At 44.0% G+C, this 13,632-nt stretch overlaps 1 protein-coding gene across 9 annotated transcripts in view; it reads left to right on the plus strand.

Moving 5' to 3' along the window:
- The window catches only part of Myh10 (myosin heavy chain 10), a 167,021-nt gene that overhangs the window by 97,410 nt on the left and 55,979 nt on the right, over positions 1–13,632 (plus strand). For all 9 annotated transcript variants that reach the window (XM_028869400.2, XM_028869395.2, XM_028869397.2 and 6 more), the window contains 5 exons: positions 6,828–6,891; positions 9,072–9,170; positions 11,026–11,169; positions 11,381–11,476; positions 12,904–13,022. In XM_028869400.2, coding sequence (XP_028725233.1) covers positions 6,828–6,891; positions 9,072–9,170; positions 11,026–11,169; positions 11,381–11,476; positions 12,904–13,022 — 522 coding nt within the window. The remainder of the gene's footprint in view (positions 1–6,827; positions 6,892–9,071; positions 9,171–11,025; positions 11,170–11,380; positions 11,477–12,903; positions 13,023–13,632) is intronic.

A 13,632-nucleotide genomic window follows, 5' to 3' on the forward strand; every position in this document is an offset into this window, starting at 1 on the left:
GATTTCATGCAGTCATTGTTTACAAGCCACATGCTTGCAGTGAAAATATTTGAAACTATAAACTCCATGAGCTTTAGAAGCCGTTTGGTTCCATTTCTTTGATCTGATATAGCTGGCTAATTTCCTGAAGACTATCTTTTCTTCTAAAGATGCTAGCATGTGGTTCGTGTTAAGGGATTCTTCAGGAGAGCATTACAGTATGAAAATAATCATCCACAGTTAGTCCAGTGCTGTTTATGAGAAGGGAAATGCATTCCAGATGGAGGCCGTTTATAGACATGGCTTTCTCATGATGGAACTCTGAACCAGGACTTCAGTGTAACGTGGTTGTTTGAAGCCGCAGACAGGTCTCTCGGAAAGCTGTTTGCACAAGTGCTTTATTTCCTTATTAATTGTGTTTCACTGTTAAACCAGCCTGGGGCAGTTTAACAGTTCACAGCTCTGCTGTACCCTCTGGTAGATAATTAGCCTCGAGTAGTTAGAGCAAGGTGGAGGCATGAGATTCTCCCTCTGATTTGATTCTTGGATTATAATGAAACGAAGCCACAGATTTACACCTTCACATGTAATACAAACATCAAAAACCCTGAACCCACTGACCAAAGCTGTCCCTGAAAGGTCAGCTGTAGCTCGTGTGACAGTATCCAAGATGAGGTATAGTCTGTGCCATCCACCCAGCACCCCAGATCAGCCACTCTGCACACACTCACCTTCTAGAACCAAGGCTTCTGCGGAGCTCCAAGCGCCAGGCCTTCTGGGCTGACTGGAGTCCTGACATCTTATTCATACCTAGGTAGAATGTGCATGTTCAGTCAGGTCGGTCTTTAACTCCTAACACGGCTCCAGTTAGCGTCTGATATCCATCATGTTAAGGAACAGGTCATTTAGTTCACACTCATTTTAGTAACAGCAAAACTTCTGGAGTTTAGGATAATTGAAACATTTGAGGTGGCCATCTGGCCTTTGGATTAAACCCTAGCCACTGCTTAAAGGTCCTTAAATGACCGTTCTGTTGTTTAAGGGAAATGGCTACCTCCAGAATGGAATTTAAAACATAGTACATATACATCACAATCTATGCTCAGGTGTTCAAAGTAAAACACGGCTCATACAGAAGTGGGTTAGGTGCCAAACTAGAAGGGGAAAATAATTACAGAGTGTAAAGTGAACCTGTTCTCCCCTGTAGTAGCTGCTAACTAATAATTCATTAGGTTTAATTACTCCAGATGCTTTGATAGCCACTCCAGAAAATTTTCCCAGAAAAGTTTGTCAGTTCAGAACAAATATTAACTAAATAAGGTGATTAAGTTTTCTTTATAGAGTTAAGATTGGCAGTATCCAAGTTGTCCTGTTAAAATGAAATTCCTAACAGCTTGTGTTTTAAGGTTGGGGTATAGTTCATTGTTATTGCCCAGCATTTGGAAGGCCTTGTGTTTAGTCCTTAAGCTAAGGGGAAAATGTTTCCCATGGAGGCAGAGTTCCGAGTTTCCGTTTAGGATGCTCTCGACAGGCATTTCCAACAGGCCACGTGCAGCCAAGGACAGCTGTGAATGTCACCCAATGCCGAGTATAGTGGACGGTCACATTCATGGCCTTTTTCCTTTTTCCTTTTTTTTTTTTTCTAATTGGTGAGATTCTGGTTGACCAAGTACCAGAGGAGATTCTCCCTCTGATTTATGGAGAGGGTATATATATTTAGCATGAATTTCTTCATATAATATCTAAGAGATAGAGGACCCCCATAAAACTAAGACATTTGTTTCTCAGTTTAGTCTGGATTTACTAGAAATAGTCAGTGGGAATGAGTGTGCGTGTGCGTGTGCGTGCGTGTGTGTGTGTGTGTGTGTGTGTGTGTGTGTGTGTTGAAGTGAATGCTTTTTCACTTACAGATTCTGTTCCCCTTTTACTCCCAAAGGCAAATGTCACCTCTCATCCACCCGAGTTCCTGGCAGCCTCTCTTGGAGTGGTGACCCATCCTCTGGCCTGCTTTTCACCTAATTTGCCAGGATCTTCAACACTAAGGGAAATTTAAGTTTTGGGTTATTTGAGGATATTCAGTAAAATGTTGAGTTTTAAAATTTCATTTTATTGCGTCCTTAAGTGTCTTTGTGTATAAATTCCATTTGGCTTAAGAGTGGGTAGTATTCAGCTTCATAAAGTTGTTGTTTTATGTCTTGGGGATAGAATTAATTCTAGAACTTTGGCTTTCAACATGTGCTGATTTTAGAAATACTAGTTCCTTTTGAGTGGGATCTAGAAAAGCATAAGGGAGGGGGTGGTCCTGGTCCCTCCGTCCTTACTCCTGCATCCTTACTTCTCTGAACCCTTCTGACTCGGCTCAGTTCTTTATGTTTACGCCAAGGATCATTCTCTGGCCCACGCGGTAATGACTAGAGTGACTGTGGACCCAGTTAGGAAAAGGAGACTGACCTGGGGACTGCTGAGGGGACTGGGCACTGCATGCTGGAAACACCGCACAGCTGAATTATTTTAGGACTTTCTCTCATAGATCAACGATTATGAAAGCCAGAACCTGAATTTTCTTCCATTACTCTTGGATTCCGATATCCTTTCTCCAGCCACCCATTTCCTCTTCCCACGGTGTTGTTGTCTCTTGTTACCCTCCAGTTATCCACCATTATCCTGAAGATGGCATGATTCCATTCTTCTCTCCGCTTGCATCAAACTCCACTGTATGTACATAGACACATAACTCCACTGTATGTACATAGACACATAACTGCACTGTATGTACATAGACACATAACTGCACTGTATGTACATGGACACATAACTCTACTGTATTGTGGTGATATTGTATTCCCCAAAATATTGTGCACCCTAATAAACGTTTATCTGGGGTCAGAGAACAGAACATCCACTAGATACAGAGGCCAGAAAATGGTGGCACTCACGCCTTTAATCCTAGCATTCCAGAGGCAGAAATCTACCTGGATCTCTGTGTGTTCAAGGATACAGCCAAGCATGGTGACTTACACCTTTAATCCCAGAAAGCGAGCCTTTAATCCCAGGGAGTGATGGCAGAAAGCAGAAACGTATATAAGGCGTGAAGACCAGAAACTAGAAGCATTTGGCTGGTTAAGCTTTCAGGCTTTGGAGCAGCAGTTCAGCTGAGATTCATTCTGGATGAGGACTCAGAGGTTTCCAGTCTGAGGAAACAGAATCAGCTGAGGAACTGGCGAGATGAGGTAGCTGTGGCTTGTTCTGCTTCTCTGATTTTCCAGCATTCACCACAAAGCCTGGCCTTAGGTTCGATTTTATTCATAAGTACCTTTAAGATTCGTGCTACACTGTATTTATATATATACATAACTCCACTGTATGTACATGTACACATAACTCCATTGTATGTGCATGGACACATAACTCCACTGTATGTACATAGACACATAACTCCACTGTATGTACATGGACACATAACTCCACTGTATTTACATAGACACATAACTCCACGGTATGTACATAGACACATAACTCCATTGTATGTACATGTGCACATAACTCCATTGTATGTACATGTGCACATAACTCCACTGTATGTACTTATCTACACATCCATCTATTGACGGGCACTTTGGCTGACTCTGTCCTGGCCTTGTGAATACTGCCCTGATAAGCATGGGTATGAAGGTGTTCCTTGTATGCCAACTTCGTTTTCTTTGGTATGTACCCAGGCCTGGTGTAGCTGTCATGTGGTAGTTCTATTTTTAGTTACGCAGTGTGATGTTATGCACTCCGTGAAGAAGTTAGACATGTTGGTGTGCAAGTTGGCATTACTAGATAGAATGAATTTTGTAAGTGGACTGTTCTCTTGAGTTGGAATTAGCTGACTTCCTGCAGTGTTTAAACAAGAGGCTTGGGCCGTGCTGGCATGTGTTATGGCCTTGGAACGAGAGCATTGTCTTTTGACTACTGTCTTAAAATAGCAGTTCTTCATGAACTCAGTGGGATATGGTGTGGATGGAACGGCTGTTTTGCATGGAGCATTTGAACCCACTTTTATAACATCAGGACCCAATTTTAGTTTCTGAGTTTTTTTGAACAGTTAACTACCCATATGGAGTCATGGTTTAACTTTATTCTTTCTTGCGGGGGTTGGGAGGTGGGGGAGTCCTTCCCGGGAACAAAGACAAAATAAACTTATCTTTAAAGTAGAATAAAATGCACTGTCTTGTAATGACCATATGGATCCACTGAAGCATTTTCTAAATCTTAGGAACAGATGGAGTATTAGTGATCTTATTTTTATTCTGTGTTGAAACATTGTGCTGTTTCATCATCCAAGGAATTGGATCATTGTTTATAAGTATTACTAGCTATGCTAAAAAGATTAAAATAATAGTTGGGGATGTAGCCCAGTTGATGGCATGCTTGTTTAGTATGTTCGAAACCCTGAGCTCAAGCCCCAGAACCCCACCCCTGAAGTTTAAAAATATAAGAATAATGGGATTGGGGCCTGGAAAGATAGTTCAGTGGTTAGGAGCACTTGCTGTTCTTCTAGAGGACCTGAGTTTGGTTCCCAGAACCCATGTCAGGTGGCTCAGAAACAACCTGCAGCCCCAGTTCTGGGGATCTGATAGCTTCTGCTGGCTTCTCTGGACTCTTGCATATATGTGGTACACATAAACCCATGTAATAGGCACACACAGATACAAATAAATAATAAATAATAATAGAGTAATGGCATTGCCTGAGAGACTAACGGTGGTAACTAATGCCTCATCTTTAAATGGGCTTATGTTGTTACTGTTCTGTTGCTGTGGGGAAACCCCACGACCAAGGCAGCTAACAGGAGAAAGCGTTCAGTTGAGGGCTTGCTTGCAGTTTCAGAGGGTTAATCATACTGTGGTGAGGTGGCAGGCAGGCAGGCCCTGGAGCAGTAGCTGGGAGCTCACATTTGATCCGATCTGCGAGTTTAGAAGCAGTTAGAGAAAGCAAGACTTTGGAAACCTCAAAGTCCACCCCAGTGACATGCCTCGTCCAACAAGGCCAGACCTCCTCGTCCTTCCTAAATGATCTACCATCTAGGGACCCAGCATTCAAATCTGTTAGCCTGTGGGGGCCATTCTCATTCAGACCAGCACAACCTGTTGTTTCTCAATAAGTAAGAAGGTGTGGAAGAAGACTAGAGATACCTTTTGTAAGTTACTCTTAACTTTCGAGGAACATAATTGAAAAAACCAGTTTGTCTTGTTTGCTCTTGTGTGTAAATGGATGTGGTGAGGTTCACAGTGAACAGATGTCAGAGGCAACTGTGTGTGTGTGTGTGTGTGTGTGTGTGTGTGTGTGTGTGTGTGTGTGTGATTCATATGGCAAGTAACCAAAGTCCTTTTCACTTCCCCTGAAGTTTAGAAGCAGCTCCCTCAGAGGAGGGCCTCTAACCCCTCACTGGTGAATTTCAGTATCTTTTCAGCAGTGTCGATACTGCTTAGCAGTTCTGGAGTAAGCCCTTCCCAGTCATCGGCATGTTCCTGCCTTATGAAGTATTTCAGTTGGCCTCTTATATCTTGTAAATATAGAAAGCTGCCATCCGGTTCATCTTACTCTCGCCTTTCTTGTTTTCATTCTGTCTTACTAGTGGGTACTCGGTTTAGTAACTGTCAAAGATTTGCGAAACAATCACTGCTTTCTCTTTCTCCAAATGCTTTTGTCTGTTGGCAGGAATGCTGGGACATAAACTCAGTCTGTGTGTGCTAGGCCAACCGTCTGTCACTGAGCCTTATCCCCAGCCTTCTCTCTCCCAGGGATATATAAGGGGTCAGGTTGCTTAGTGTTTATAAAACTATTTAGCATTTAAGAAGACATTATTCTGCTTTGCTACTTTTTATAATTGTGTCTATTCAAGTTCCCTCACTCTCCACTTTTTAATGGATTTCTATTCTGCAAAAATCATCTCTACTATTGAAAACTTCACACCAAACATTTGAAGTCTGGCTGTGGTGTTCCTCTGAGACGCCTCCTGCCTCAGACTACTTAGAAAAGCTTTCAAGTTCTAACTGGCGGGGCAGTTCATTCCTTTACTCTTTCTTCCACCTTTTAAGATTTTACTATTTTTTTTATTTATGTGTATGTATGTATATCTGTGCCGTGCACATGGGTGCCAGCTAGAGGAGGGTGCAGGGCCCCTTGAAACTGGAGTTACGGGTGCTGTAGCTGAAGTTTTCCTGTATCCCATCCTGCCGGCTGTTGGGACAAATCTCTCCCACTCGTGCCCCCCCAAGTAAACACACAGAGACTTTTTTGCTTACAAACTGTATGGCCGTAGAAGGCTTCTTGCTATGTGCTCTTATATCTTAAATTAACCCATTTCTATAAATCTATACCTTGCCATGTGGCTTGTGGCTTACCGGTATCTTACATCATACCTCTCCTCATGGCTGCTGGCAGCATCTCCTGATTCAGCCTTCTTCCTCCCAAAATTCTCCTCTCTGCCTGTCCCGCCTACACTATACTCCCTGCCTGGCTACTGGCCAATCAGCGTTCTATTATCAATCAATCAGAGCAACACATTCACAGCATCTCCAGCAGGCCATTGTGAACCCGATGTGGGTTCTTGGAACCAAACTCAGGCTCTCCAAGCAGTCAGTGCTTTTAGCCACTGATTCATCTCTCCGGCTCATCTCATCCTTTCTTCACAGTTTCTAGATTTATTGTGTCACAGTCCAGGACAGTGGTCTAGCCTACTGCTGCTTGTTTCCATCGATGAGGTGTTTCCTTGTATGTCAGGAGGGTTATTGTCTGGTTTACTACAGTGCTCGGGTCCTCGGTGTCCTCATTTACCTCCAGTTTTCTCTCTCTCTTTTCAGGGCAAGTTTATTCGGATCAACTTTGATGTAACTGGCTATATTGTTGGGGCCAACATTGAAACATGTATCCTTTTTCACATTTGCACAGTCCAAAGTAATGGCTTCATTTCCCTGCATGCTTAAGCAGCCATCTGTGATATCAGACCTGGTGGGAGGACTTCAGCGACAGTGTGACACACGCAGGTACTTCCAGTGACTGGTTATCAGCTCCAAAACGGTGTGGGTATTTTTGTTGTTGTTGTTGTTTTAGAAAACAGGCCACAGGGGCTGGAAAGGTGGCTCAGAAGTTAATAACTCATACTGCTCTTGGGGGACACTGGTTTGGTGCCCAGGATCCATGTCAGGCAACTCACGACTGCATGTAACTCCATTCTGTCCTCTGTGGACACCTGCATGCGTGTGCTGCACAGAAGAAACTCACACAGGCCCCCACGAGTATTCATAAATATAACAAATCTTTAAAACCAGCCACACACGTGTGGGCCTGAGAGAGGAGAGGCCCACACTCTGTGCTATATGACTGGACAGCTGCGGCTCTTTGCCCACTGTTTACCATATTCTTATGACAATCCTAGGCTGTGCCTCTGTTCAATGAGACAAACCTATGGAGTTACAGAGTTCAAGTAATTTAATAAAGTTATAGCGAAGACAGGACACATCAGATACATAGAATATTCCTAAGAAATGTCATTGCATAGAATGGCCCGAAGGAATAATAGATCTGTATGAAACAAATTTAGGAAGACAGGGAATATAGCTCAGTTGGTAGGATATTTGCCTAGCCCTAGATTTGACCTTGTCACACACAAAATTACTGTTTGGTTAGTGAGATAATAAATATCTCCAGTAATAGGAATTCATTTGATATATGGTGGCTAGGTAAAAAAATTCCTGTGAATTAAGACTAGAATTTTATACATTTGAAGCCAAGGAGGGGATGATGATATAGTGAATTGGTCATTTAGCTCCGTTCATACTGTTCTGTTAATAACATTCATCAGACTATGTTTTTTTTGTTTTGTTTTGTTTTGTTTTTACCAAATGATGAGAACATGGTGGAGTTAGTATAACTAAAAATTCAGGCATTTTGCACTTACAGAATTAATTCATTTGGTAGCCCCAGGAAAGGTATAACCCCAGAAGATGTTATCGGTTTGCAAAGCAATGAAACAGATTCCATGATCACCCAATGTGCCTGTGGACCCTTCGACACGACAGCAGCGTCTAAGCACTGTACAGAGAGCCCAGCAAGTCTTACACTGAGCCCTGCATTCACAGATGGGTGTCCTTTGTCTGAAATTTGGGTGCTGCTTCCACGGCGTTCTGCTCTAGGAAACCCAGGCAGGTGGATAGCTTCGTGCTTTAGGCAATGGTCTCTCACACTTCAGTGCAGGGAACAAAAACCCAGTGGTCAGTGTAGCAATGATGTCATCTGATCATAGCTGCATGCCAAAGCACTTGGGAGAAGAACTCCGTGTGCAAAGATGGAGGGCCAGGTTTTTAACCAAGGGGGGTGTCACAGGAGCAGAGTGGCCAGGCACATGTTTTAGGTCGCACTGTGATGGTTAATCTTGATTGTCAGCTAAAGGAGATTTAGAATTACCATAGACACTGTCTGGGCAGGCCTATGAGGGATTGTCTCTGCTGAGCTAAAGTGAGAGAACCCACTTTACATGTAGGCGGTACCATCCATGGGCAGAGGTCCTGGATCTAATACAAAGGGGGAAACAAGCCGAGGACAGGCACCCATCTGTCCTTCCTGACTGTGGATGCAGTACGACCGACCACGGGCTTCATGCACCTGCCGCCATGGCTTCCCCACCGTGATGGATGCTCACTGTGAGCCACAGCAGTGAGGGAAGGAACACATTCCGTGTCATTAACTCTCTCTCCGGCTCTTCTCTCTGCGCCTGTTCCTTACTTGTAAGCCTGTGATAGTCCGGTGTTACATAGCAACTACCGTTCATGTTTAGTAGCTGCCTTCACTTCCTAGGCTGTGCTCTTTTAACACAACCCACAGGACTGCGTGGTGGGTGCAATAACAGTGGGGTTAAAGGAAACACCTGCAATCTTTTCAGTGAGTCTGAAAATTAATAAGAATCATAAGCTGCTTTTTTTTTTGTCTCATACAGATTGATTGGTTCGCTGTAACAAAGTTGATATATAGCCAAGAAAGAAAGTTGTGTGTAGACACTGTAGAAGGACCCCCTCTTAGTAACTAAATCCTTAACCTTCTCTGCTCAGACCTTCTGGAAAAGTCTCGTGCTGTTCGTCAAGCTAAAGATGAACGTACGTTTCATATCTTTTACCAGCTGCTATCTGGAGCGGGGGAGCACCTGAAATGTGAGTAACGGGGTCCCCACTCCCCTGCACTCAGTCAGCTTCTGACTGTTGCACTGAAGGGCAGCTGTGGGAGTTTTGCTGTGTTGGCTTTGGAAATGTTCTGTAAATAATTTAGAGTTGGATATGCCGACACACACCCTTAATTCCAGTAGTTGGAAGGCAGAAGCCGGCAGATCTCTGTGAGTTCAAGGTCAGCCTGGTCTACATAGAGAGTTCAGGATAGCCAGGGATACATAAAGAGACCCTGTCTTAAATTAAAAACCATCTTTTATGATTCTGTTCCAACATATACAGTGGAAAATGGGGGCAGGGGTTACTTAATAAAATGTAGAATAAAGCTTTTATTCACTAATTTACAACTAAATACAGACTGTATTTGCACTAGAATGAGTGAGAAGTGAGGTGCTTGTATATTGGTGTGACTCACAAGGACTGGAAGCTTAGGGCTGGAAGAGTAGGATGTAAAATTCTTGAAAATAAAACCATTTAAAGCCAAGTGTGGTCTAAACTCAGCACTCAGGAGGCAGAGGCAGATAGACCTCTGTACAACTGAGGCCAGCCTTGTCTACATAGTGAGCTTCAGGCCAGCCAGGGCTACACAGTGAGACCCTGTCTAGCTAAGGCAAGAATTTTGCTGACTCAAAAACACTAAGAAGAGAGAAGATGTACAACTTTTTGTTCTTTGAGTCCTAGGTTCAATGTTTCTGCAGTTACTATATATATTACATAGCTTTGCGTAGATGCATGATGCAATAGACTTTTCTCACCTAGTAAGAAAATACTGTCAACACATGGAACTAAAAACTGAGTAGGGAAACTTGTAGGGGTAAAAACTCTGCCACACACAGAATTGCTAAAGAGACAAACGCTCAAGATGATACATTTTAAAGAAAGAACTTCTGAGGCTTCCATTTTCGGACAAGCAATGACTCCGCAGTTGGAATTAATCAGAAGATTTCCTAAGTGTTGAAAGGTGTGGGGGAAGCAAACAGTTCCTATAGAAGTTGAGTGTGGATGACAGTTGTTAGCTTGGTCTGGTTGTGGGGCCCCTAGCACTGGGATCCGAACCTGTCCCTGGCACATGAGCTGGCTTTTTGGAACCTGTTCCCCATGCAGGGGTGCCTCACCCAGCCCTGATGCAGGGGGGGGGGAACTTGGTCCTGCCTTAATGTGATATGACATGCTTTGTGACTCCCATGGGAGGCCTGCCCCTTTCTGAATGGGGAAGAGTGGATGGGGGAGGGGGTAGACAGGAGGTGGGGGGAGGGAATGAACGAGAAGAGAGGAGGGAGGGGAAACTGGTTGGTATGTAAAATAAATGAAAAACAATTAATAAAAATATAAAAAGTTCAATGTGATATAGTTAAGAATTGGGGAAAGGAATAATCCAAGGGAATTCTCTGCAGAAAAGCAAGAGAACCAGGTACCTGCTAAGATAAAAATACAGAATAAGAATTTCAAAGCTTTCAATTTACTTAAAATAAAAAAAAAAAATAAAAAAAATAAAAAAAAAAAAAAAAAGTATTTCAAAGCTTTCGTTCAAATGATGGTGAAAATTTTTAAATCTGGAAATTGTACTTGTTTCTCAGTCATGCAGTTTCAAATAGAATATTGTACAAGTCACTAATGCCAAAAATAGATTGCAGGTGTGTTTACATGTTCACATCTTTTTTTTTTCCTTCATTGAAACAACTACTGGAAAACTGTTTGTTTACACACATGAATTAACAAGGAAAAGTGTGCCAGAGATGGGTTGATGGCAAGCCCATTCTCCTAGTTCTCGATGCCCATAGTAGAGTATTTCAGTCTGTCGATGAGTGTGAATTACATTTTGTCCTGTTATATTTCCTTTTAGCTGACTTACTCCTCGAAGGTTTTAATAACTACAGATTCCTCTCCAATGGCTATATCCCCATCCCTGGTCAGCAGGACAAGGATAACTTTCAGGAGACCATGGAAGCGATGCACATTATGGGTTTCTCCCACGAAGAGATCCTCTGTACGTCTACACTGCTAGAACTCCTGGGAATTTGCTATAAGTAACCCAAATTAGAAAGTAACTGGGAAGCTAATGAGAACGTCCTCTGTTTTATGAAACCCCGAAGAATTACGGAAAGTCACGTGGGGCCAGTTTTTGGCACCAGATAAGTTGGGGTGTGTCTCTGCTGCATTTTGACGGGCTTTTCTGTTTTCTCTTCATCAATACAAAGCAATGCTCAAGGTCGTGTCCTCCGTGCTGCAGTTTGGAAACATCTCTTTCAAAAAGGAGAGAAACACCGACCAAGCTTCCATGCCAGAAAACACAGGTAAACTGAGGGACACTGTTTCTGTCTGCTTCCTTTAGGTTGGGGGTTTGAGGCAGGGTCTCACTATGTACCTCAGGCTGGCTTCAGACTCTTACATCCTTCGGCCTTAGCCTCCTGAGTACAGGGATGCAGGATGTGCCATACTCACTGGGAATCTAGATTTTCTGATGTGAAGATTTTCTGTTTCTAAATGTGGAAAATGGATTTAAATAAACACTGGTCAGGAATACAAGTTCGCACACCAAGAGGATGTGGTTGCAGGTATTGGGCACTGACAGATTGTTTCCGAGGAAAATGAACCCGTTGCCTAGGAGGCTTCACGGGGACATCCACAGGGCACTATGGCCAGGGAGTGGCCTTCACGGGGACATCCACAGGGCACTATGGCCAGGGAGTGGCCTTCACGGGGACATCCACAGGGCACTATGGCCAGGGAGTGGCCTTCATGGGGGCATCCACAGGGCACTATGGCCAGGGAGTGGCCTTCATGGGAGCATCCACAGGGCACTATGGCCAGGGAGTGGCCTTCATGGGGGCATCCACAGGGCACTATGGCCAGGGAGTGGGCCAGTCAACCTAGCATAATCAGTAAGCTTTGAGCCAGTGAGAGAGCCTATCTCAAAAGTAAGGTGGAGGCCACCTGAGCAACAGCATCCAAGAGTGCCCGGTAGCTTCCACATGCATGTGCACATGTGCACATACACACACATGAACACAGACCCCCCCCCCCCAAAGCCCTTTTTGGTAACCCACTTGAGGTTCATTAATGTTTATTTCCATGTGACTCCTGAGGGACTGACTCGCCTCCTGTATCAGGGTCACTATCACTTGTTTTATTTCTGAGACAGGGTTTCTCTGTGTAGCTCTGGCTGTCCTGGAACTCACTATGTAGACCAGGCTGGCCTCAAACTCCCAGACATCCATTTGCCTCTGCTTTTGAGTGTTGGGATTAAAGGCGTGTGCCACTATACCTAGGTCATGGTCTCCATTCCTTGACCAGGCTGTGGGCCATATTGCTGAACTTCTGACCACTAACTAGGACCTTTTGTGTGTCATTTGGTCATGTAGTTAGATCAGCAGAAGGCTCCACCCACCGTGTGCTTCACACCCAGGCATGTCCAACTTAGTGCAGTGATTTAGGATTTAAGGTAAGACATGCTACAGTACAGTTCGGCTTTAAGATCTTGGAGTGAGCCATAGGTAGACAAGGTCACTCTTCTACAAGGCCAGGAGAGCAAAGGTTTGCTGTCTCTCACTGATGTGTTGTTGACCCAGAAGAACAGAAAGCATTTTTCACCAGACTTAAAGCTTTGTCACACTTCAAGACTGTCTAGAGAGACTTCAAGAGTTTCTAGAGTTTTCCATTGCATACATGCCATGATTAGACCATGTGGAAATGGAACATTTAGGAGACTTTTATACTGCAGTTGCCCAGAAACTCTGCCATCTGCTTGGGATGAATGTGATGGAGTTCACTCGGGCGATCCTCACCCCCCGGATCAAGGTCGGCCGAGACTACGTGCAGAAAGCCCAGACCAAAGAACAGGTGAGTCGGGCGGTGACCGCTCTCCCAAGTGCAGTGGAATGATAAGCTGTGGGCTTTAACCTTCTGCTTGGCATGCGCCAAACTGAGTTAGCAAGAGCACATGGAAGGAACTACCGTGGCATTAAATGAGTTTGTTTTTTCTGTAGTTATTTACTTTTTTTTTTCCAGGAAATTTTAGATTGATTTTTGTAAGTAAATTTGAAATGTCACCTCCAGTTGTCCCCTAGCCGACAAATAATCTGATAGAGAGATCTGATGTTCCACAGCAGCCGAACAAGACCAAGGCTCCCACTGGGCTGTCAAAGTCTTACAGGGTAGCACAGCAGCAAGAACAGAGGGACCGTACTTCCTGTTTAGTTGTGCTGATTTTTAAGGACATTAATAGCTTTGATTAAGAAGGTTGGGGCCGGGCAGTGGTGGCGCACGCCTTTAATCCCAGCACTCGGGAGACAGAGCCAGGCGGATCTCTGTGAGTTCGAGGCCAGCCTAGGCTACCAAGTGAGTTCCAGGAAAGGCGCAAAGCTACACAGAGAAACCCTGTCTCGAAAAACCAAAAAAAAAAAAAAAAAAGAAGGTTGGAAAGTGATCCCCACCCACCCCCTTCCCCACC

The sequence above is a fragment of the Peromyscus leucopus genome, chromosome 8b (assembly GCF_004664715.2).
Source record: "Peromyscus leucopus breed LL Stock chromosome 8b, UCI_PerLeu_2.1, whole genome shotgun sequence".
NCBI classification, from domain to species: domain Eukaryota; kingdom Metazoa; phylum Chordata; class Mammalia; order Rodentia; family Cricetidae; genus Peromyscus; species Peromyscus leucopus.